At 48.6% G+C, this 24,888-nt stretch overlaps 1 protein-coding gene across 2 annotated transcripts; it reads left to right on the top strand.

Moving 5' to 3' along the window:
- The first annotated feature begins 377 nt into the window (after window positions 1-377).
- On the top strand, window positions 378-23,334 carry ddx55 (DEAD (Asp-Glu-Ala-Asp) box polypeptide 55). 2 transcript variants are annotated; one of them, XM_072240742.1, is made up of 14 exons: window positions 378-504; window positions 2,627-2,677; window positions 2,765-2,851; window positions 5,600-5,691; window positions 5,851-5,913; window positions 7,947-8,096; window positions 8,281-8,470; window positions 9,800-9,882; window positions 12,701-12,832; window positions 14,435-14,527; window positions 17,529-17,643; window positions 18,350-18,518; window positions 20,607-20,884; window positions 23,097-23,334. In XM_072240742.1, the coding sequence occupies exons 1-14, from the start codon at window positions 403-405 to the stop codon at window positions 23,217-23,219; spliced, it is 1,728 nt and encodes a 575-aa protein (XP_072096843.1). In that variant the 5' UTR covers window positions 378-402; the 3' UTR covers window positions 23,220-23,334. The 2 variants fall into 2 exon arrangements, with proteins under 2 accessions (XP_072096843.1, XP_072096847.1); XM_072240746.1 differs by having other exon boundaries at window positions 23,066-23,207.
- The last annotated feature ends 1,554 nt before the right edge of the window (window positions 23,335-24,888 follow it).

Genomic DNA, 24,888 nt, shown 5'->3' with positions numbered 1-24,888 from the left:
GGGTCGGCCGGTCCGCGGTGCAAAAAAGGTTGGGGACCCCTGCTTTTATTAGTCGAGACATTGTCTTCAGAAGTCAAGAGGTTATGGTACAACTTTATAATATTCCGGTTAGTGCACATTTGGAGTATTGAGTCTAGTAAGGATTTTGAGGCTTTGGGAAGGTGCAGAAGAGGTTCACCAGGATGCTGCCTGGTTTAGAGGACATGTGCTATCTCAAGATGCTGGATAAACCTGGGTCGTCTGTTCCCTGGAGCGCCGCAGGCTGAGGGGAGGTTCTCTCCTCCAGTGTCCCCTCCGTGAACGGTCCGGCTGTGAGCAGTCGGTGCTCCGGAACCAAGTAGCACGAATCGGGACCGGCCGGAAGGCGAGCGGGTGCGTACCGGAAGTGGTGGTGCCGGAGAGATGGCGGACTCCGGTGATTGGGAGAGTTTGCCGGTCTCTCTCCACCCGCGGATCCTGGAGTCGCTGCGGAGTCTGGGCTTCTCTAGCATGACTCCGGTTCAGGTAACGGGGGAGGAGGGGTGGTGCGGGAGTTCCCAAGCTCGATCCCGATACGGGTAACGGGGAGCTGGGCTTCCCCCATACAGGTAACCGGTACTGGTCTTGAGGGAGGCGGACCAGCCCGGAATCCGCGGTCATTGAGCAATACAGCACAGAAGGCCCTTCGGCCCAACAGGTTCATCTTCCCTGATAGTCCAGTTGCCCATGTCCGACTCAGACTTTAAGGTTTTCCTCTCCATGTGCCTGTTTAAATGTCTCTTAAATGTTGACCTGAAGTTCAATTCCCGGCACTGTCTGTCAGGCGTTTGCACGTTCTCCCCGTGACCACGTGGGTTCCCTCCCACAGGGTTAGGGTTAGTAAGTTGCTGTCGTGCTATGCTACGGCCGGGAGCGTGGTGACACTTCGGGCTGCCCCCAGCACAATATTCGTGCTGTGCTGATCTTTGATGCAAATGTGAGAAGTAAAGGTTCAAAGTAAATTTATTATCAAAGTACATATACTGTATGTCTCCATATACAATCCAGAGATTTATTTTCTTGTGGGCATACTCAATAAATCCACAATAGAATATTAACCATAACAGAATCAATGAAAGACCGCACCAATTTGGGTGTTCAACCAATGTGCAAAAGACAACAAACTCTGCAAATACAAAAAAAAAAGATAAGCAATAAGTATTGAGAACATGAGATGAAGAGTTCATAGGTTGAGGGAACATTTCAATGATGGGGCGAGTGAGGTTATTCCCTTTGGTTCAAGAGCCTGATGGTTGAGGGGTAGTAACTATTCCTGAACCTGGTGGTGTGAGTCTTGAGGCTCCTGTACATTCTACCTGATAACAGCAGCGAGAAGAGATCATGACCTGAGTGGTGGAGGGTCCCTGATGATGGTTGCTGCTTTCCGCGCTGTAACTCAATAAGTAAATAAATGTGTCGTTTGCGTCAATGACCAACACAGTCCGAGGATGTGCTGGGGGCAGCCCGAAAGTATCACAATGCTTCTGGTGCCCATATAGCATGCCCACAAGTCACTACCTTTAACCTGTACATCTTTGGAATGTGAGAGGAAACCAGAGCACACGGAGGAAACCTACATGGTCACGGAGAGAACATACAAACTCCTCCCATTCAGCGGGCGGGAATTGAACCCAGGTCGCTACTACTGTACTAGTGTTACATGAACCACAATGTTTGCAGCATCTGAAGAACCTGTTGTGCAGATGTAATTAGGTGAAAGGCTGCCCACTGACATTTTAAATAAAGAGAGCTGTGATCGGGGACATTTCTTTCTCTTTAGGATGAAGGATTCATCCAGTTACATATCATACAAGAAGGAGTGAGTAATGTCAAATATGGGTCCACTGACATTTAACAGTGTTGCTGAGCAGAGAGATCTTGGGATCCATGTTCATTGCTCCTTGAAAGTTGCTACCCAGGTCAATAAGGTGGTTAAGAGGGCTTGTGGAATGCTTGCTTGTATTAGTTGAGGCATTGACTTCAAAAGTCAAGAGGTTATGTTGCAACTTTATAATCCGGTTAGTACACATCTGGAGCATTGAGTTTAGGAAGGACGTTGACACTTTGCAGAGGGTGCGGAAGAGGTTTATCAGGATGCTGCTCTCGTTTAGAGGGCACGTGCTATCACGAGATGCTGGACAAACTCAGGAGCGCCAGAGCCTGAGGGGAGATCTGATAGAGGTTTATAGGTTATAAGAGGCATAGATAGAGTGGACAGAGAGTATCACGTTTCCCAGGGTTGAACTGTCTAATACCAGAGGATACGCATTGAAGATGAAATCGGGTAGGTTCAAGGGGGATGTGAGGGGTAAGTTTTTCACTCAGAGAGTGATGGATGCCTGGAATGCTCTGCCTGGTCTGGTGGTGGAGGCAAATACATTAGAGATGTTTAGATAGGCACATGAATGTAAGGAAGATGGACAGATATGGGCATGGTGTAGGAAGGAGGGATTAGAGTTTGGGTGTTTTTAATTTGCTTTTTACCTGCTTTGGTGCAACATTGTGGGCTGAATGGCCTGTCCTGTACTGCTCTACGTTCTATGTTTTAAGAAGAGAACAGACAAGTACTTTCAGAAGTGTGACTCCATCTGTCTGTGTTCTCTTTTAGTCTGCAACAATCCCCCTGTTCGTAAGCAACAAGGACGTGGCAGTCGAAGCAGTAAGTTACCTCGTGACCCAACGCTTTCTCTTGAATTTCTCGAACGTTTGCTGCCTTTGGATAACGGTGTGCATTAATTTAACACAGGTGACCGGCAGTGGGAAGACATTGGCATTTGTCATCCCGATTCTGGAAATCCTTTTGAAGCGGGAGGAGAGGTTAAAGAAACTGCAGGTATGACCTTATTGCTTGTTGTAACATCTCCTGAACATAGAGCTTGAAAGTAATGTAGATACAAATTGTGTGTTATTTTGGGGGATTGTTAGAAAGGAAGAGCAAAAGAAAACCAGAATTGGCCGGCAGAGATTCTCATTACTGAAGGAGGTTGAGGATGATACTAGGTCACTTGGACTGAGATAGTGTTACACTGTGGTACTGAGCGACCCTGTAGACTGACACTGTGGTACTGAACGCCCCTGTCCTAGACTGACACTGTGGTACTGAGCGACTCTGTCCTAGACAGACACTGTGGTACTGAGCGACCCTGTCCTAGACTGACACTGTGGTACTGAGTGACCCTGTCCTAGACTGACACTGGGGTACTGAGCGACCCTGTAGACTGACACTGTGGTACTGAGCGACCCTGTCCGAGACAGACACTGTGGTACTGAGCGACCCTGTCCGAGACTGACACTGTGGTACTGAGCAACCCTGTCCGAGACTGACACTGTGGTACTGAGCGACCCTGTTCTAGACTGACACTGTGGTACTGAGCGACCCTGTAGACTGACACTGTGGTACTGAGCGACCCTGTAGACTGACACTGTGGTACTGTGCGACCCTGTCCGAGACTGACACTGTGGTACTGAGTGACCCTGTAGTCTGACACTGTGGTACTGAGCGACCCTGTCCGAGACTAACACTGTGGTACTGAGCAACCCTGTCCTAGAGTGACACTGTGGTACTGAGCGACCCTGTAGACTGACACTGTGGTACTGAGCGACCCTGTCCTAGACTGACACTGTGGTACTGAGCGACCCTGTAGACTGACACTGTGGTACTGAGCGACCCTGTCCTAGACTGACACTGTGGTACTGAGCGACCCTGTAGACTGACATTCTGGTACTGAGCGACCCTGTCCGAGACTGACACTGTGGTACTGAGTGACCCTGTCCTAGACAGACACTGTGGTACTGAGCGACCCTGTCCTAGACTGACACTGTGGTACTGAGTGACCCTGTCCTAGACTGACACTGTGGTACTGAGCGACCCTGTCCTAGACTGACACTGTGGTACTGAGCGACCCTGTAGACTGACACTGTGGTACTGAGCGACCCTGTCCTAGACTGACACTGTGGTACTGAGCGACCCTGTAGACTGACACTGTGGTACTGAGTGACCCTGTCCTAGACTGACACTGTGGTACTGAGTGACCCTGTCCGAGACTGACACTGTGGTACTGAGCGACCCTGTCCTTGACTGACACTGTGGTACTGAGGGACCCTGTCCTAGACTGACACTGTGGTACTGAGCGACCCTGTCCTAGACTGACACTGTGGTACTGAGCGACCCTGTAGACTGACACTGTGGTACTGAGCGACCCTGTCCGAGACTGACACTGTGGTACTGAGCGACTCCATTTTTCTTGCTTTCTCCCTGTAACCTATGACAACCTTATTAATCAGGAAGCTATCAACCTCTGCTTTAAATACACTCAGTGACTTGGCTTGCAGATCTGTCTGTGGGAATAAGATCCATAGTCTCACCACCCTCTATCGAAAAAAATTCCTCCTAATCTCTGTTCTGAAGGCATGTTCTTGTATTCTGAGCCGTGCCCTCTGATCCTCGACTCTCACTATTGGAAACATCCACTCAACGTTAATTCTGTCTCAGCCTTTTGATTCCTGGTAGGCTTCAGTGAGATCCTCTCCCTCAATCTTCTCTTCTGAAGAATGAGGTCTTTTCTAAGTGAATCATTTTCTGAAGTCCTGAAGCGTCGGGGGTCTGAAGTGTCATTGAGCATCCTTGCCACCCATCCCATAATCTACCATCAGGAAGAAGGTACAGGAGCAGCAGGAATAGGACTGCCAGACTGGAAAACAGCTTCTTCCCTCAGGCCAGTGAATACCTTACCACCATCGAGCTCTCATCACTCAAGACAACGAGCTGGTTATTGTTTACCTGTGCTGTGCACCACATGCATTTTAAGTTATATTTTATTAAGTTATTTTTGGAATATTTTGTTTTACAGTACTGTGCAGAAGTCTTAGGTACATACAGTATATATAGCTGGTACTGTATTTGTGGAAGTGGAGTGGAGAGTGAGTGTAAATCTGGCGGGAGCAGAGGGTGTTGGGAATGGTGAGGGTGAAGGGTCACAGGAACGTTGTGGGACGTTTGGCAGAGAAGCAGTGCCAGGGCTGGTGGGGGTGCGGGGTTGCTAGTACAGGTGCAGGCATACCTAGCCCTGAGACACCAGGCAAGGTCCGTTGATTCCAAACAGTTGGTTTTCTGATCATCACGGAATGTCTCTCTGGTGCTTCCCACTCCCTCCCCTCTCCCTTCCCCTTTTCCCAACCATGATTCCCCTCTCCCTGCCCCCTTCCCACTCTCAGTCCACAATAGAGACCCATATCAGAATTAGGTTTATCGTCACTCACGTCATGAAATTTGTTCTTTTTTGCGGCAGCAGTTCAATGCAATATACAAAATTACTGCAGTACTAGGCAAAAGACTTAGGAACCTTAGCTATATATATATATATGTGTGTGTGTGTGTGTCTGATACTTTTGCACAGTTCTGTAAATACTGTGTGTGATATGTTTTGTGGGTACACTGTTATCTGGAGGCATGTTGCTTCGTTTGATGTATAAATGCACAGGCAGATGAACATAAACTTCAAGTAAAGTGCTGAAATCTAGGTCCTCTCTGCCGGCTGGCATTTTGAAGAGTAACTCTGTGTTCTTTCCCTCCCGTATCCAGGTGGGGGCCCTGATCGTCACTCCCACCCGGGAGCTGGCTATCCAAATTGATGAGGTGCTCAGGCACTTCACCGTGCACTTCCCGCAGTTCAGGTGAGATTGCAAACCTCTCGGCTCCAGTGAATGAGTGGTGGGCGCGGGGTGGTGAGGGTTGTGCTCCGAGCTGCAGGGGGGTCTGCACTGGGCTACCCTGGCTCTCTGAGTGTGAGCAGATTCAGTGAAATGTGAAATGATACTGGATTCTGCTTTTAGCCAGATTCTCTTCATCGGTGGGAGGAATCCAATCGAAGATGTTGAGAGGTTCAAGGAGCAGGGGTGAGTGTGGACTTCTTACCCATCTACCATGTCCTCTGGCCTATCTCCCTGTCCATTTCTGTCCCTCCCTGTGCTCTCTGGTCTATTTCCCTGTCCATTTCTGTCCCTGTGCTCTCTGGTCTATCTCCCTGTCCATTTCTGTCCCTGAGCTCTCTGGTCTATCTCCCTGTCCATTTCTGTCCCTCCCTGTGCTCTCTGGTCTATCTCCCTGTCCATTTCTGGCCCTCCCTGAGCTCTCTGGCGGTGGAAGGTGAATGTTCAAGTTCAAATTTAATCATCATTCAACCATACACATGAATACCTCTAAATGAAACAATGTTCTTTCGGGGCCAAAGTATAAATCACAGTACCACCAGGCAGATGCATCACACAGCACACAGCACATATAATTATGATAGCAGAAAAACATACAGTTACAAAAAAAAAAAAAAAAAAATATATATATATATATATATATATAAAAATAACAGCATAACCCGTGGGAGAAAGGGGAGGAGGGGACTCTGGGAGATGATAGGCATGTGAGGAGGGGTGAGAGGCCAGAGTGGAGAATGGAAAAAGAGGAGGGGAGGGAAATTTTTTTTACTGGCAGGAGAAATCGATATTCATGCCATCAGGTTGGACAGAATGTAAGGTTTTGCTGCTCCACCCTGAGGGTGGCCTCATCTTGGCACAAGTGTGACCGACATGTCGGAACGGGAATCAGAATTAAAATTTTTGGCCACCAGGATGTCCCGCTTGTGGCGGATGGTGAAGCAGTCCCCCAGTTTACGACGGGTCTCACCAGTGCAGAGGAGAAAAGGCAACCTGTTCAGAGATTGTCTGCCTGCCGTCAGAGGCCGCAGAACCATGAATTGTGATACACACCAGCTGCTCGTACGGCCATCCACCACCTATTCCCACGGCTTCACATAGTCCTGATTTGGGGGGGGGGGGTGTGGCTAAGCAGGTGCTACAGCTTGCTCAACGGTAACCTACAGGCTAGCGGAGGGTAGAGCACCTTACACCTCCTTTGGTAAGGACGTATCTCCAGCCCGCCTCCTGTAACCCCTGGTTTCAGAGATTAAGGGAGCTAGGGCTTTACTCTTTGGAGAGAAGGAGGATGAGAGGCAATATGATGGAGGTGTACAAGATAATAAGAGGAATAGGTAGAGTGGATAGACAGCACCTCTTCCCCAGGGCACCACTGCTCAATACAAGAGGATATGGCTTTAAGGTAAGGGGTGAGAAGTTCAAGGGGGATATTAGAGGAAGGTTTTTTGCTGAGATAGTGGTTGGTGCGTGGAATACACTGCCTGAGTCAGTGATGGAGGCAGATACACTGGTGAAGTTTAAAAGACTACTAGACAGGTATATGGAGGAATTTAAGGTGGGGGGTTATATGGGAGGCAGGGTTTGAGGGTTGGCACAACATTGTGGGCCGAAGGGCCTGTACTGTGCTGTACTATTCTATGTTCTATGTTTAACCTTGGCCTAATCACAGGACAATTTACAATGACCAATTAGCCTACTGCTGGTCTTTGGACTGTGGGAGGAAACCCAAACTTTCCACAGAGGGGATGTACAGACTCCTTACAGATGATGTCAGAATTGAACTCTGAACTCTGACAGCCCCAGTGTAGTAGTGTCACGCTATGTTAATTGTGTACAGATTTTATTTCCTGAAGACTGGTTCTCAACCTAGTTAACCCATCATTATGCTGTCGATAGTGTCCTAACCCCTGAGTGACTGCTAACCTGAAGGAGTTTGGAGGAGCAGTTACCGTGGTGATGTACGAAATGGGGCAGCCTCTTCGCACACATTAAGCTCCTATGAGGAGCAGCGTGATAACAAGCAGAGTTTGCTCCTGCTCTTCCCATGGTGCATCCACTTGAGAGAGCTCGGGTCTGGCATGCAGTGCCCCTGCCAGTGTGGTTTAGCCTTGTGTGTTCAGCCGTGAGGCTTGGCCTATGATTGCCATTCAGGGACGGAGGGTAATGGGTGGGTACTTCCCTAACCAACAGAATAACTGGGAGGTGCGTTCTGCCCACAGAGGGAACATTGTGGTGGGCACCCCTGGCCGTCTGGAGGACATGTTTAGGCGGCGGGCGGATGGATTGGACCTTGCAAGCTGCGTGAAGAGTCTGGACGTGTTGGTACTGGATGAGGCCGACCGCCTCCTCGACCTGGGGTTTGAAGCCAGGTGAGGTTTTTGCTCGTGAGAGTGGCGAGCTCGGGGATGGGGTGAACAGGGCTTTAACTGTGTTCAGTGAAGCTGTAAGCTGAGAGCCCGCCCGATCACCAGGGAGGTAGAGCGCCCACGGGTCGGACACTGTGCTGCTGCTGTGCGTCACCGACTCCCGACTCTGTGCGTTGTGTCTCTGCAGCCTGAACACCATCCTGGGCTTCCTGCCGAAGCAGCGGAGAACGGGGCTCTTCTCGGCCACTCAGACAGACGAGGTGGAGACCCTGGTGCGAGCGGGGCTGCGTAACCCTGTCCGCATCACGGTGAAGGAGAAGGGAATGGCGGCAGACGGCACCCAGAAGACACCCATCCGGCTGCACAACTATTACACGGTGAGATCCCACAGAATTAGAATCAGGTTTAACATCACTGGCGTATGTTGTGAAATGTGTTGTTCTGTGGTAGCAATACATTATCATAAAAAAATCTGTAAATTATAATGAGAAATATAAATAAAAAAATAAATTTAGAAGTAATGTGAAAAGAGAACAAAAAAAAATAGTGAGGTAACGTTAGATTCATTGTCCATTCAATCTGATGGTGGAGGGGATGAAGCAGAGATATGGGCGATGAAACAGGTGTGGTCGAGCACCACCGCTCCATCCACAAAAAGCGGAATTTCCCAGTGGCCAACTATTTTAATTCCTATCCCCATTCCCGTTCTGCCATGTCACAACATGGCTTCCTCTTCTGCCACGGCGAGGCCACTCTCAGGTTGGAGGAGCGACACCTTATATTCTGTCTAGGTAGTCTCCAAAGTGATGGCATGAACATCAATTTCTCCAACTTGCGGAAATTCTTTCCCTCTTTTTCAATTCCCCACTCTGCCCCCCCACCTCTCTTCCTCACCTGCCTATCCACCTCGTCGGTGCCTCTCCTCCTTCCCTTTCTCGCAGGGTCCACTCTCCTCTACTATCAGATTCTTCCTTCTCCAGCCCTTTACCTTTCCCAACTATCACCTCTCACTTACTTCATTTCCTCCTTTTTATTCTGGCATCTTTTGCCTTCCTTTCCAGTCTTAATGGAGTCTTGGCTCGAAATGTCGGCTGTTTATTAATTTCCATGGATGCTGCCTTATCTGCTGAGTTCCTCCAGCATTTTGTGTGTGTTGCTCTGGATTTCCAGCATCTGCAGGATCTCTTGTGTTAACTTTTGAGAGTCTGTCAGCTCTGGTAGAGTAGAGACTTTGGGGAAGGGTCGGGGAAGATGAGAGATGGAGAAGCAGGGACAATGGACTGGAGTCTGTACAGGAAGCAGGACGTGGTCCTGGGAGTCAGTTCCCTCCGAATGGATGTTTGTCAGTGGCCTGTTCCCCGAGGGGAGGCAGGGGTGTTGAGAAAGGGAAGAGATTGTTCTCCTTGTCTGTGTACCCCTGCTCTGGTCCAGGAATGTATCCTCCCCAAAAGTACCGTCTGCAGGAGTTGGTTCTGACATGTATCCCCTCCTTATCCCAGTACCACTGACAACATTATGCCCCCCTCCGCCCCCGCCCCCTTGCTTTTGGTTCTGATCCATCCCAACCCATGTTCCCATTGCTGTGCCTCCGCCGCACGTCCTCCCCGTCCCTGCCTGCCTTTGACCCAGTCACTTCTCTCTCCAACCCCGTATCCACAGCCGTCCACGTTCCTTTGTCCTTCATTCTGGTGATGTTTGCTTCGCAGATCTGTCGAGCGGATGAGAAGTTTAATCAGTTAGTTGCGTTCCTCCGGAAGCATAAAAAGCAGAAACACCTCGTTTTCTTCAGGTAAATGTTGCTCCCGCTGTAAGCGTCATTTTGTGTTTAATTCCCACTGTGCGAAAACCCTGATTACCCCGGCACACTGGTGAGGTGGGGCCTTTCCGCCAACACACTTCCGGTGCACTCCCTCGCTTGCCGGGCACTTCCAGGTAAGTTTAAAGGAAACTCCGCAACTGAGGCCCTGGGAACTGGGGAAGTGGGAGGGGTACAGACAGCCAAGAGAACTGGGACCTTGGTGAGTTTAACGGAGGGCCAGGAACAGATATAATCTGTGTGTCCAGAGCAGCATGTACACATAATAGTGTGATGACTGATGAGGGAGCAAAGAACGTGGCCTGTGGATCAGCACTGAGTGTGTTGGTACAGATTCCAGCCTCTACTGCCCTTGGTGTCTCCATCATTAGTCCTGGCCCTACTGGAATTCCTGGCTAGCCCAGATAGACCCTCAGTCGTGGACCCTGCATTATGGGAGAGTTTATTTATTCAGAGGTACAGTGAGGGACAGGCTCTTCCCAACCAACGAGCTGCATCGTACAGCCACCAACCAGTTCAACCCTAGCCTAATCATGGGACAATATACAATGACAAGTTGACCTATTAACCGGAACACCCAGAGGAAACCCATGAGGTCATGGGGAGAACGTACAGGCTCCTGATGGATGGGCTGGGACTGAACTCCAAACTCAGAAAGCCCTGAGCTGTAAAACTGTCTCGCTGACCACTGTGCTACTGAGGCACCCCAACGTTAGAATCAGAGAAAACTACAGCACAGGACCAGGCTCTTTGGCCCATCTAGTCTGTGCTGAACCATTTGCACTGCCTAGTCCAGTCGACAGCCTAGTTCCTGTTGTGTTTCTGGGAAAGCTGTCCACATCATGACTTCTGTAATGCAAAACCTTACCATCTTGAGCAAATGACAAGAATTACAAGTTGAAAAATAAATTTCATTTTTTCCTATGTAAATTCAGTGGAAGTGTAATACTTCGGATCTCAAGTTTTTGGGTAGTGTGTGAGCTCTGTAAGGCAAGCTTCCGATACCCGAATGGTCACAATGTGAGGTTGACTGTACCTACTAACACAACACCCACAACCCTCTGAGGTACCAGGAGTGAGGAATTAGTCAGAAATGCCTTGTGGATAACGCAACATGGAGCAGAGATTTGCTGTTAGATCTTAAAACATAGGAGAAGAATCAGGCCATTTGGCCTATCGAGTCTGTTGTGCCATTCCATATTGGTTGATCAACCTCTGCTTTAAATATACCCAATGACTTGGCCTCCACAGCTGTCTGTGGCAATGAATTCCTCAGATTTACCACCCTTTGGCTAAAGAAATACCTCCTCATCTCCATTCTAAAGAAACATCCTCCTATTCTGACTCTGCCCCCGCCCCCCTCAGTCCTAGACTCCCTCCCCATGGGAAACATCCTCTCTAAGTCCACGCTATCGATGCTGTTCAATGTATTAATCCTTGCTGGACAGTTGTGGCAGGATTAAAGAACAGCTTTACTTGTCACGTGTACGTTGGAACATGTACACAACCAACAACCCAACGTAGTCCAGGGATTGTGCAGGGGGCAGCCCATAGGTGTTGCCATGCTTCCGACATCCACATAGTGTGCCCAAAACCCACTAGCGCTAACCCATGCAGTACACCTTTCGAATGTGAGAGGAAATCCTTGTGGTCCTGGAGGAACATACAACCTCTTTACTGACAGTGGCGGGAACTGAACCCCAAGCGCGGTTACAGCTGCCGCTGTGAAGTGTGGCGCTAACCGCTGTGCTACCGTTCCACCCCTGATTCAGATCGTAAAGCTCACCACAGGGTCTGTTGGTCATGAATTTACCGAGGAACAAAGGAGTGAACTTCCCCCCCACCCGGGGTTGTGAAGATGTGACGACTGGGAGCTGGGGCCTCCCTCCCCACCTGGCTTGTTTTGCCCAGGGGGTTCGCCAGAAAGCTGTCTGGATCAGACAGCATGTCTTTATAAGGGAAGGTTGAGCAAGCTGCGACTTTTCTCTCTGGAGTGAAGGAGGTTGAGAGCTGACTTGATCGAGGTGTACAAGACGATAAGAGGCATCAATCAAATGGACAGCCAGAGACTTTCCCAGGGTGGAAATGATGAATACACGGGGGCAAAATTTTAAGGTGATTGGAGGAAATTGTAGGGGGGAGGTCAGAGGTAGGATTTTTACACAGAGAGTGGTGAGTGTGTGGAATGCACTGCCAGGGGTGATACATAAGAGACACAAGAAACTGTTAAGTTATATGAAAAGACTGAATAGGTTAGGACTTCATACCTTGGAACTTAGAAGATTGAGAGCAGATTTGATAGAGGTAGACAACATTTTGAGGGGTATAGATATGGTAAATGCAAGCAGCCTTCTTCCACTGAGGATGGATGGGACTGCTACTAGATGCCATGGGTTAAGGGTGAAAGGATTAAGGGGAACTTGAAGGAAAACTTCTACACTCAGGGGTACTGAGAGTGTGGAACGAGCTGCTAGAACAAGTGGTTTATGCAAGTTCAATTTCAACGCGTAAGAAAAGTTTGGATAGGTACATGGATGGGATGGATATGGAGGGTTATGGTCCCATTGCAGGTCAATGGGAATAGGCAGTTTAAATAGTTTGGCATGCAATAGATGGGCTGAAGGGCCTGTTTCTGTTTTGTACTTTTCTACGACTCTGTAGGCACACTGATGACAGAAACGTGGAGGATTGTGTGAGAGGGAAGGGTTAGGTTGATTGTAGACTAGGTTAAAGGGTCAGCTGAAGGGCCTGTGCTTTTCCACACTTGATGTAACCCAGGTGTCTGTTTCAGTACGTGTGCCTGTGTGGAATATTACGGGAGTGCGCTGGACAAGGTGGTGAAGAATGTCCGGATCATGCGTATCCATGGGAAAATGAAGCAGAAACGCCAAAGTATCTTCACAGAGTTCCGACAGCTCGACAGGTAGATGGCTGGATTTCGGGGGGAGAGGGCGAGGGGGGGGCAGTCGCTGAGCCACAGGGAGGCACGGATTTGTGCTGTGTGGTAGGACAGCAGCGTTAGAGTGCTGCGGAAGGTTTAAGAGGCATGAACAACAGGGAAAGTTACTGCTTGTGATGTTAAATACATCAGCATGTTTTCCCGTCACTGTTAGCAGATTTAAGCAGCAGGTTGCAGATACATCTCTGCCAGAGGATGTATAAGGTGCTCCTTCCCTCCACTAGCCTGCAGGTCACCTTTGGGCAAGGTGTAGCAGCTGGTGCAGATCACAAGTCCTGGTTACGTGACCACTGACACCAGGCAGACAATCTCTGAAGAGTATTGATAATGGCTGGAGTCACCCGTCTTGTAAAGACACTGCCCGGAAGGAGGCAATGGCAAACCACTTCTGTAGAAAAATTTGCCAAGAACAATCATGAATGAATGAATAAGTGGACTGGCCTTTGGCAGATACTCACGTCTCCTACCCTGTTACCTGCTACGCTGACCTCACTCGATTAGAATTCACTAGACAAGGAGACGGTAATGGATGTGGCGGATTGGATTGCTATGTAAGGAGGCACTGGCGTCAGTACGGGCTCTGTGCTGAGAATGACTGGTCGTTCAGCCCATTTTCCTCCCTACCATCCCATCAACCTCCCCCAGATTCTCCTACTCATCCACACAGTTCACAGCGGCCGATTAGCCAATCCTCACCCGCGTCTTTGGGACGTGGGAGAAAACCAGAGCACCTGGGTGTGACCGTTGTAGTCATGGGGAGAACATGCAGACTCTGCACAGACAGCGCTGGATGTCAGGGTGGAACCGGCTGTGTCATCGAGCTATCCTGTCACCCCATTGCAAACATGCACCCGGGGGGAGGGAGGGGATCGTGGACAGCCGGGGAGGGGAGTGAGAACAGATGGGGGGGTGGAGGGAGTGAGGGGATCGCGGACAACCGGGGAGGGGAGTGAGAACAGATGGGGGCTGTGGGGGGAGGGAGGGGATCGCGGACAGCCGGGGAGGGGAGTGAGAACAGATTGGGGGGTGGGGGGAGTGAGGGGATTGCGGACAGCCGGGGAGGGGAGTAAGAACAAATGGGGGGGGTGGGGGGAGTGAGAACAGATGGGTGGTGGGGGGAGTGAGGGGATCGTGAACAGCCGGGGAGGGGAGTGAGAACAGATGGGGGGTGGGGGGAGTGAGGGGATCGCGAACAGCCGGGAAGGGGAGTGAGAACAGATGGGGGGGTGGGGGGAGTGAGGGGATCGCGGACAGCCCGGGAGGGGAGTGAGAACAGTTTGGGGGGTGCGGGGAGTGAGGGGATCGCGGACAGCCGGGGAGGAGTGAGAACAGATGGGGGGTGTGGGGGGAGCGAGGGGATCGCGGACAGCCGGGGATGGGGGAGTGGGGAGGGCAGTGTAGGGAGACATGCGTGTCAGTGAGCACTTGGAGCTGTATTGGACAGAGACATGCACCGTCACTGTTCCGATTTAAGTCAGACACAATTTTACAGTTTATTTATTGGTTGGACAGCAAACTACTCGATGCTTTCCCCCTCTGTCACACTGACTGTCTCTCTGTTTCCAGTGGGATTCTGGTTTGCACGGATGTCATGGCTCGTGGTATCGACATCCCAGAGGTTGATTGGGTCCTGCAGTACGATCCCCCCAGCAGTGCTAGGTATTTGATTAAAGATTAACTTTGGTTGTCGTACGTACCTCCAGTGAAGGGTGTTGTTTGTGTCAGTGACCAACTGAGGGCAAGTCTGCAAGGGTCGCCACACTTCCAGCAGCAACATAATGCGTCCACAACTTACTAACCCTTACCGCTAATCCTTCGGACTGTGTGAGGAAACCAGAGCACCTGGAAAAATCCATGCAGTCACTAGAGAACGTAGAAACTCCTTACAGACCGCAGCGGGAATTGAACCCGGGTCACTGGTACTGTCAGACATTACGCTAACCGCTACGCCACTGTGCTGCCCTGAGCAAGTCTAAGTGGCAGAATAAGTCATGTCTATTGAGACAGTGAACGACACTCAGATCAAAACTGATCATGTAACCTTAAACTGTGATTGGAGATGTTAAATTAAAACCCACCCTTCCATACTGAGTGGAATTTCTCTTGTGTGACTTATGGGCTTTGGTGGGTGGAATGTGTCCTGAGGGTTTTGGTGGGTGGAATGTGTCCTGTGAGATTTGGTGAGTGGAATGTGACCTGAGGACTTTGGTGAGGTGAATGTGTCCTGTGAGATTTGGTGGGTGGAATGTGTCCTGTGGGCTTTGGTGGGTGGAAAATGACCTGTGGGCTTTGGTGGGTGGAATGTGTCCTGTGGGCTTTGGTGGGTGGAATGTGTCCTGTGGGTTTTGGTGGGTGGAATGTGTCCTGTGAGATTTGGTGGGTGGAATGTGACCTGTGGGCTTTGGTGGGTGGAATGTGTCCTGTGAGATTTGGTGGGTGACCTGAGGGCTTTGGTGAGGTGAATGTGTCCTGTGAGATTTGGTGGGTGGAATGTGACCTGTGGGCTTTGGTGGGTGGAATGTGTCCTGTGAGATTTGGTGGGTGGAATGTGTCCTGTGAGATTTGGTGGGTGGAATGTGACCTGAGGGCTTTGGTGAGGTGAATGTGTCCTGTGGGCTTTGGTGGGTGGAATGCGTCCTGTGAGATTTGGTGGGTGGAATGTGACCTGTGGGCTTTGGTGGGTGGAATGTGTCCTGTGAGATTTGGTGGGTGGAATGTGACCTGTGGGCTTTGGTGGGTGGAATGTGTCCTGTGAGATTTGGTGGGTGGAATGTGTCCTGTGAGATTTGGTGGGTGGAATGTGACCTGAGGGCTTTGGTGAGGTGAATGTGTCCTGTGAGATTTGGTGGGTGGAATGTGACCTGTGGGCTTTGGTGGGTGGAATGTGTCCTGTGAGATTTGGTGGGTGGAATGTGACCTGAGGGCTTTGGTGAGGTGAATGTGTCCTGTGGGCTTTGGTGGGTGGAATGTGTCCTGTGAGATTTGGTGGGTGGAATGTGACCTGTGGGCTTTGGTGGGTGGAATGTGACCTGTGGGCTTTGGTGGGTGGAATGTGTCCTGTGAGATTTGGTGGGTGGAATGTGACCTGTGGGCTTTGGTGGGTGGAATGTGTCCTGTGAGATTTGGTGGGTGGAATGTGACCTGTGGGCTTTGGTGGGTGGAATGTGTCCTGTGAGATTTGGTGGGTGGAATGTGTCCTGTGAGATTTGGTGGGTGGAATGTGACCTGAGGGCTTTGGTGAGGTGAATGTGTCCTGTGAGATTTGGTGGGTGGAATGTGACCTGTGGGCTTTGGTGGGTGGAATGTGTCCTGTGAGATTTGGTGGGTGGAATGTGACCTGAGGGCTTTGGTGAGGTGAATGTGTCCTGTGGGCTTTGGTGGGTGGAATGTGTCCTGTGAGATTTGGTGGGTGGAATGTGTCCTGTGAGATTTGGTGGGTGGAATGTGACCTGAGGGCTTTGGTGAGGTGAATGTGTCCTGTGAGATTTGGTGGGTGGAATGTGACCTGTGGGCTTTGGTGGGTGGAATGTGTCCTGTGAGATTTGGTGGGTGGAATGTGACCTGAGGGCTTTGGTGAGGTGAATGTGTCCTGTGGGCTTTGGTGGGTGGAATGTGTCCTGTGAGATTTGGTGGGTGGAATGTGTCCTGTGAGATTTGGTGGGTGGAATGTGACCTGTGGGCTTTGGTGGGTGGAATGTGACCTGAGGGCTTTGGTGAGGTGAATGTGTCCTGTGGGCTTTGGTGGGTGGAATGTGTCCTGTGAGATTTGGTGGGTGGAATGCGTCCTGTGAGATTTGGTGGGTGGAATGTGACCTGTGAGCTTTGGTGGGTGGAATGTGACCTGAGGGCTTTGGTGAGGTGAATGTGTCCTGTGGGTTTTGGTGAGGTGAATGTGTCCTGTGGACTTTGGTGGGTGGAATGTGTCCTGTGAGATTTGGTGGGTGGAATGTGACCTGAGGGCTTTGGTGAGGTGAATGTGTCCTGTGAGATTTGGTGGGTGGAATGTGACCTGAGGGCTTTGGTGAGGTGAATGTGTCCTGTGAGATTTGGTGGGTGGAATGTGACCTGTGGGCTTTGGTGGGTGGAATGTGACCTGAGGGCTTTGGTGAGGTGAATGTGTCCTGTGGGCTTTGGTGGGTGGAATGTGTCCTGTGAGATTTGGTGGGTGGAATGTGACCTGAGGGCTTTGGTGAGGTGAATGTGTCCTGAGGGTTTTGGTGGGTGGAATGTGTCCTGTGAGATTTGGTGGGTGGAATGTGACCTGTGGGCTTTGGTGGGTGGAATGTGTCCTGTGAGATTTGGTGGGTGGAATGTGTCCTGAGGGCTTTGGTGAGGTGAATGTGACCTGTGGGCTTTGGTGGGTGGAATGTGTCCTGTGAGATTTGGTGGGTGGAATGTGTCCTGTGAGATTTGGTGGGTGGAATGTGACCTGAGGGCTTTGGTGAGGTGAATGTGTCCTGTGAGATTTGGTGGGTGGAATGTGTCCTGAGGGCTTTGGTGAGGTGAATGTGACCTGTGGGCTTTGCCAAGGCGATTATGAACATCTCTAGTTGTGTTGTGCTTCTCCAAGGTGGGGGACATGCAGTTAGTTGTTGGAGACCAGTGGTTTTCAGCCCCCAGTTGGGTTCTTGGTGCTTGAAGACAATGTTTTGTTCCGTAGTGCCTTTGTCCATCGCTGCGGCCGAACAGCTCGCATCGGTCACCATGGTAATGCCCTGGTATTCCTGCTTCCCATGGAGACGACTTATGTCAACTTCCTTTCCATTAATCAGAAGGTACATTTACTTTTTCCTGAGTGTAACTGTGTAATGAAGTTTTTGGTCTGGACCTCCTGGCTGATGTAATGTGAATAGTGCCAGTATAAAGGACTGAAAGACTGGCCGGCGATGATTTCTCACCAATGGATCATTAATAGATTTACACTGTGACACCATGCAATGTTAATATGTGCCTCTGTCAGTGAATTAGATCATAAAATTCAGAACTGGAAACCTTCATATAGATTCATAGAGTACCACAACTCAGAAGCAGGCTCTTCAGCCCATCTGATCCATGCCAGAATATCATTTAAGGTCCATCCACCTGCACTGGGACCATAGCCCACCATACCCCTCTCATCCATGTACCTTTCCAAACTTCTCTTCAATGTTGAAATTGAACTGCATCCCCCTCTTATGCTGGCAGCTCGTTCCACACTCTCACCACCCTCTGAGAGAAGTTTCCCCTCATGTTCCCCTTAAACCTTTCACCTTTCACCCTTAACCCACATAAGGATGCATGCCTGTTGTTAGGTCTAACTGCTGTGTGAAATATTGTTCTGAAGTTAAAAAGCCCTTTGATCTTTGAAAATCAGTGGTGTGTTTGGTACGAAGCAGGATGTTGAGTACACTGTTTAAGTGAAAGGCCGTGTGGTGGTGTCAAGGAAGTCCACTCAGGCTGCTGCAGCCTCGTTATGTTTCAGTGAGTCTGTTCTCTCCTTAGTGTCCAATGGAGGAGATGAAGTTGATGAAGGATTCTGTCGACGTGCTGCCAAATCTGAAGAAGTTGGCTTTAAGTGACCGAGCTTTCTTTGAAAAAGGAATGAAGGCCTTTGTGTCGTTCGTTCAGTCTTACGCCAAACACGAGTGCAGCTTGATTTTCCGGATGAAGGGTAAGTGGAAAGGCCCAGGACGGTATTGAAGGGTAGGTGGAGCCAAGCACGGAGCTGGTCAGTCCGTGTGCCCAGAGAGAAGTTTGGCATTAAATAGGAGAGACAGTTCACCAAAGTTACAGCAATTGATCTGAATTCTGAGCGCAGCTGCCAGCTGTTTCTGGCAGATCTTGTGTTGGGGGGGGGGCTGTGAGGAGCATGGTGCAGTTACGCATTTCCCAGTGCCTCCTGATTCCATTTCTGTTTGCAGTGTTCAGCTCTTTTCCTCTTTTGGGTTTCCTGCTTCTGAGGGAATGGCACTCAGTAGGCATGCTGCAAAGAATATTTAATCACGTACACACCCAGATTGGATTATTCCGGAATCTCTGATGTTCCAGGGGGATATCAGGTAAACCTACAGGGATGTTTATATCTGCCCTTTGCACCTCTTCCCCAGCTTATTGTTTCTGAACACCCAGCCTTGTCCTCTCCTCACAGGTGCTTCCATTGACAAAATCTTCTGCGTCTGCTTTGTGATCTGTAGTCAAAGGCTGCATGCCTCCACGTTGGATCTGGTTGCTAGGTTAATTGGTCATTGTAAATTGATCTGTGATCAGGCTTGGGTTAAATCGGTGGGTTGCTGGGTGGCACGGCTTGAAGGGGCAGAAGGGTCTGTTCCACTCAATAAAATAAGTCCCCCTCCTCCCAGCCTTGCCCTCAGCCTACGCCCTGAGTGTTTTCCTGATGATCTGTAGTCAATCATGTTGATTGCCTCTGCACCAACAACAACATAACTATGTTGACTCCAGGAGAATAAATTAATGCATAAATTCTATTGTTCCCTGTGTACCAATACTCACTCAGACCACTTCCCCCAATGTATAACACCGAAATAGAATCTCCCGATGGCCGGAAGGTAGATCCCTTCTTCTTGCACCCCATGGCATGACAAACCTCCTTGTGATGGTTCATCTCCTGAGTTCTCACCCTTTGGCATTTGAAGCTCCTAACTTTTAAATGCTTCTTATCAATTTCAATGATGCGCTTCATTCTTGTTGGCTGTAGGTGAACTGACTAATTTGTGTAATCTTCTCACTGGATGTACTCCAAGGGCTACACAGCTTCATGCCTTAGGTGACTTCTTTTATTCTCTTTGACTCTGGTTCAAACAGTCAAACCAGGTCACTCAGACACTGGACCAAGATTACTTCTGCAAACCTGCCATTGTACACAAAACACAGCTTATCTGAGAATGATTTCAGGTTTAGCAGGTCTATATCCTTGTGTCCACATTCAATTGCTCTGATTAAATTACCCCACAGCAAGAATCAGTTCATCAAACAGTTCACAAAGTTACAGAGCAGCTTCACAAAATGACTGCCTCCATTCCTTCAAGGACATAGCAAGAACAATTAGAGAGTATGCATTATGATCAGAGATTAAGGGAGCTAGGACTTTACTCTCTGGAGAGAAGGAGGATGAGGAGAGACATGATAGCGGTATACAAGATATTAAGAGGAATAGATAGAGCGGACAGCCAGCGCCTCTTCCCCAGGGCTTAATACAAGAGGACATGGCTTTAAGGTAAGGGGTGGGAAGCTCAAGGGGGATATTAGAGGAAGATATCAGAGAGTGGTTGGTGTGTGGAATGCACTGCCTGAGTCAGTGGTGGAGGCAGATACACTGGAGAAATTTAAGAGACTACTAGACAGGTATATGGAGGAATTTAAGGTGGGGGGTTATATGGGAGGTAGGGTTTAAGGGTCAGCACAACATTGTGGGCCGAAGGCCCTGTGCTGTGCTGTACTATTCGATGTTCTATGCTTGTCTACTTCTACTGTCTTGACCCATTTGAGTTTGATATTTTCTTCCATATTTTAATTCCTTCATGACCAACAATCACAATGTGCCTCCACATTCAATCCTATATCACCCAGCCTTGCCCTCAGTGCCTTCCTTGTGATCTGTAGTTGAAGGCTGTGCGTCTCTGCATTCAATTCCATATCCTGCAGCTCTGCCCTTTCACTGATCAAGCCCTCATGAAAGCTTTGTTCTCTGTCTCACTGTCAGGGAACTCGGGTATTGATTCAGCAATGCTTTCTCTTCCAGACCTCGATTTTGCAGCCGTTGCCAGGGGCTTTGCTCTCCTTAAACTGCCCAAGATGCCGGAGTTGAGAGGAAAAAGCTTGCCAGGATTTATTCCGGAGGATGTTGACACCAATTCAATCCGATACAAGGATAAAAACCGAGAGAGGCAGAGGCAGAAGCTGCTAGCAGAGCAGGCGAAGGAGCAGATGGAAACCAAAAGGAAATTTGTTAAGAATAAACCTTGGTCGAAGCAAAAACTCAAGAGGGACAAGAAGAGAAAGCAGGCTGTCAAAAGGAAGGTGAGTTTAACCTTATGAGGCCTTATACAGGATTCTCTAAAGACTTATAATAATAATACTTTACTGATCCCAAGTGGGAAATCCTTTTGTTACAGCAGCAACATTTAAAAACACAGTTAGCAGTGTGCTTAATTAATAACAAATACAGAATAATAATATAGACAAAAATAGTGTACCAGTGTGCAATGTATAGTTTGCAGGTTGAGTTGATGGTGAGGAAGGCAAATGCAATGTTAGCATTAATTTTGAGAGGATTAGAATAGAAAAGCAAGGATGAGGCTTTAAAAGGAACTGGTGAGGCCTCACTTGAAGTATGATGAGCAGTTTTGGGCCCTTTATCTAAGAAAGGATGTGCTGACATTGGAGAGGGTTTAAAGGAAGTTCATGAAAATGATTGAGATTTAAAGCCTTGTCATATGAAGAGCGTTTGACGGCTCTGGGCTTGAACTCACTAGAATTCAGAAGAATGAGGGGGGATTTCATTGAAACCTATCGAATGTTGAAAGGCCTTGATAGAGTGGGTGTTTCCTATGGTGGGGGTGGGGTCTAAGACCAGAAGACAGCCTCAGAGTAGAGTGGCGTCCTTTTAGAATGAAGATGGGGAAGAATTTCTTTAGCCCATGAAGGTGGTGGGACTGTGGAACGGGCTGCCAGCACAAGTGGTGTGTGCGAGCTTGATTTCAACATCTAAGAGAAGTTTGGATAGGTGCATGGATGGTAGGGATATGGAGGGCTATGATCCCAGTGCAGGTCGATGGGAGTAGGCAGTTTAAATGGTTTGGCACAGACTAGATGGGCTGAAGAGCCTGATTCTGTGCTGTACTACTCATGACTGTATATCATCTGGGCTGCAACTGTGTCCTGCACTCTTCTCACTGCCAGTGCCCCATGTGGACACTGATTAAAACGGGGATTCCCAACATGGAGTCCACAGACCTCTTTCTTACTGGTATTGGTCCATGGCATAAAAAAAGGTTGGGAACCCCTGGATTAAAAGAATATCTTTTTTTCTCACTGTATACCGAAACATCCAGTGAAGTGTGTCATTTGCATCAATGACCAACACAGTCCGAGAGTGGTCTGGGGGCAGCCCGCAAGTGTTGGAACATAGCATGTCTGCAACACACTAACCCTGACCCGTACGTCTTTGGAATGTGGGAGGGAACCAGAGAACCTGGAGAAAACCCATGTGATCATAGGGAGAACGTGCAAACTCCTTTCAGACACCGGCAGGAATTGATTGGTATTAGCTGGCGTGGTTACAGTGTTTCACTGACTCTTTCCTCCGATTAAAGAAATCACTTCTTTCTATCATGGACCTCGTTGAGACTCTCCCAGGTTTATAATCCTCATGTTCTGTTGCTGCTAATAAACACGCGTGTGTGTGTGTAAGAACCTATTCGTGGTGTCATTAAACAAGTTTATTTGGGGAGTGGTTGTTTGGCTCTAACCTGGTATGTTTGCTCAGTGTAGTTTCTAGCCCTGTTTGCTACCTCTGCCCTTTTTCCCAGAGTTCGGACAGGGATAAGACCATAAGATATAGGAGCAGGTTTAAGCCACTTGGCCCATCGAGTCTTCTCTACCATTTCATCATGGCTGATCCATTCTCCCTCTCAGCCCCAATCTCCTGCTTTCTCCCCGTATCCTTTTATGCCTTGACTAATCAAGAATCTATCAACCTCTGCCTTAAATGTAACCAATGACTTGACCTGCTCAGCTGCTCGTGGCATCAAATTCCACAGATTCACCACTCTCTGGCTAAAGAAAAACTCATCCTCAGCTCCATTCTAAAAAGATGCCCTTCTATTCTAAAGTTATGCCCTCTGGTCATTGACTCCCTTACCATAGGAAACATTCTCTCCAGATCCGCTCTTTTGAGGCCTTTCACCATTCAATAGGGTTCAATGAGGTCACTCTTCATTCTTCTCAATTCCAGTGAGTAGAGGCCAGAGACATCAAATGTTCTTCATATGAAAAGCCTGTCAATTAATTTTGTGAACCTCCTTTCAATCCTCTCCAATGTCAGCACATCCTTTCTCAGATAAGGGGCCCACAACACTCCAAGCGAGGCCTCACCAGTGCTTTATAAAGCCTCAACATTACACCCTGGCTTTTATATGAGGAGGATATTGAACTTCTGAATGATACCAGGTTATTGACTCTGCTCAATGTTGTTTCCAGTCCTGTCTGCTACCTCTGCTGTTTTTCCTAGGGTTCGGACAGGGATGATGAGGAAGATATTGATGAACTACTGAATGATACCAGGTTACTGAAGAAGCTGAAAAAGGGCAAGATCAGTGAGGAGGACTTTGAGAAACAGCTGACTGCAACGTGAACTGTGCCTGGAGTCGGAAGCAGTCAGCCTTGTAATATTCTGTGAATAATTCCTCAGCAGTTTGTTTTACTTTAAAACATGATACAGTATATTAAAATCCACTTTGGTATAAACACCCTGCAATTGCAGAATAATTTCTAGTGATGAGTCGTGGACAGAACTGAAATGTGTTTGAATTTTCTATTTCCGAAAGAACCATTCTGGAAAATCATTGAGATGGATAACATAACAGGCCATTTGGCTGACCATATTCACAGTGACCAGTTGACACCTTGTATAGTAATCCCTCTTCCAGCATTTGGGCCCGATGTCACCATCTAGCTCCAGACCATCCTGCACAGCAAGGGGCAACAACAGAACACAGATCTGTGTGAAGCTGCAGTCCAGAGGAGCCGATTTCTGGGGAAGGGAAGGACTCCCTTCGTGCATGACACCATGTTGCCTTTCCCTAATAAGTCCATGTCTACTCAAATACTCACATATACAGTCCCTTTGAACAACTTCCAGTAACTTTCCCACCACTGATGTCAGGCTCACTGGCCTGTAATTTCCTGACTTAATTTTAGAGCCTTTCTTAACCAGCAGAACAATATTAGCTATCCTCCAATAACTCGCCTGTCGCTAAGGATGATGTAAATATCTCTGCTAGGGCCCTGGTAATTTCTGTACTTGCCTCCTGTAGGGTCTGAGGGAACATCGTGTCGGCCTGGGGTTTATCCACCCTAATTTGCCACACGACAGCAAACACCTCTATGAAGTCAATGCTGCTTCGCCTCACTTCTATAGACTCTGTGTCTGTCTCCTAAGTAAATACAGATGCAAAAAGAATTGTTTAAAATCTCCCCCTTCTCTTTTGACTCCACACATGGATTACCATTCTGATCTTCCAGAGAACTAATTTTGTCTCTTGCAATCCTTTTGCTCTTAACATATCTGTAGAACCCCTTAGGATTCTCCTTCACCTTGTCTGCTAGGGGAACCTCATACCTTCTTTCAGTCCTCCCAATTTCTTTCTTAAGTGTTCTCTTGCATTTCTTATAACTCCATAAATACCTCGCATCTTCCTACCTGCTTATTCCTGTTGTGCAGTCCTTTTTTTTTTCCCATAACCAGGGCCTCAATACCAAGTACAGCTTTGTCAGAAAACAGCCTGTCTCCATCCACACTTGCCAGATCCTTACTGATACCATCATAATTGGCCTTCCTCCAATTTAGAATCTCAACCTGTGGACCAGACCTATCTTTTTCCATATTCACTTTGAAACTAATGGCACTGTGGTCACTAGATGCAAAGTGTTCCCCTACACAAACTTCTGTCACCTGCCCTGTCTCATTCCCTAATAGCAGATCAAATATTGCACGCTCTCTCATTGGAACTTCGGTATACTAATTAAGGACCATCGCAAACTTACTAACCATGCCAACTGTATTCTCACCCAAAATGTTAACATATCTGAAGAACAGTGGACCCAACACTGATCTGTGGAGCACACCACTGGCCGCAAGTTTCCAGTCTGAAAGACAATACTCACTCGCACCCAAATGCTAGTTTTGTACCCAATTGTCTGAGATCTCACCTTCATTTATTAAACATTCAATTTTTCCAGCTAATTCAAGGGTTCCCAGCCTTCTTTATGCTGTGGACCCCAGGCTGGGAATACCTGAGCTA

Source organism: Mobula birostris, chromosome 22 (genome assembly GCF_030028105.1).
Source record: "Mobula birostris isolate sMobBir1 chromosome 22, sMobBir1.hap1, whole genome shotgun sequence".
Lineage (NCBI taxonomy): Eukaryota > Metazoa > Chordata > Chondrichthyes > Myliobatiformes > Myliobatidae > Mobula > Mobula birostris.
The sequence above is the reverse complement of the archived record's forward strand: the minus strand, read 5'-3'. Positions and strand labels throughout refer to the sequence as shown.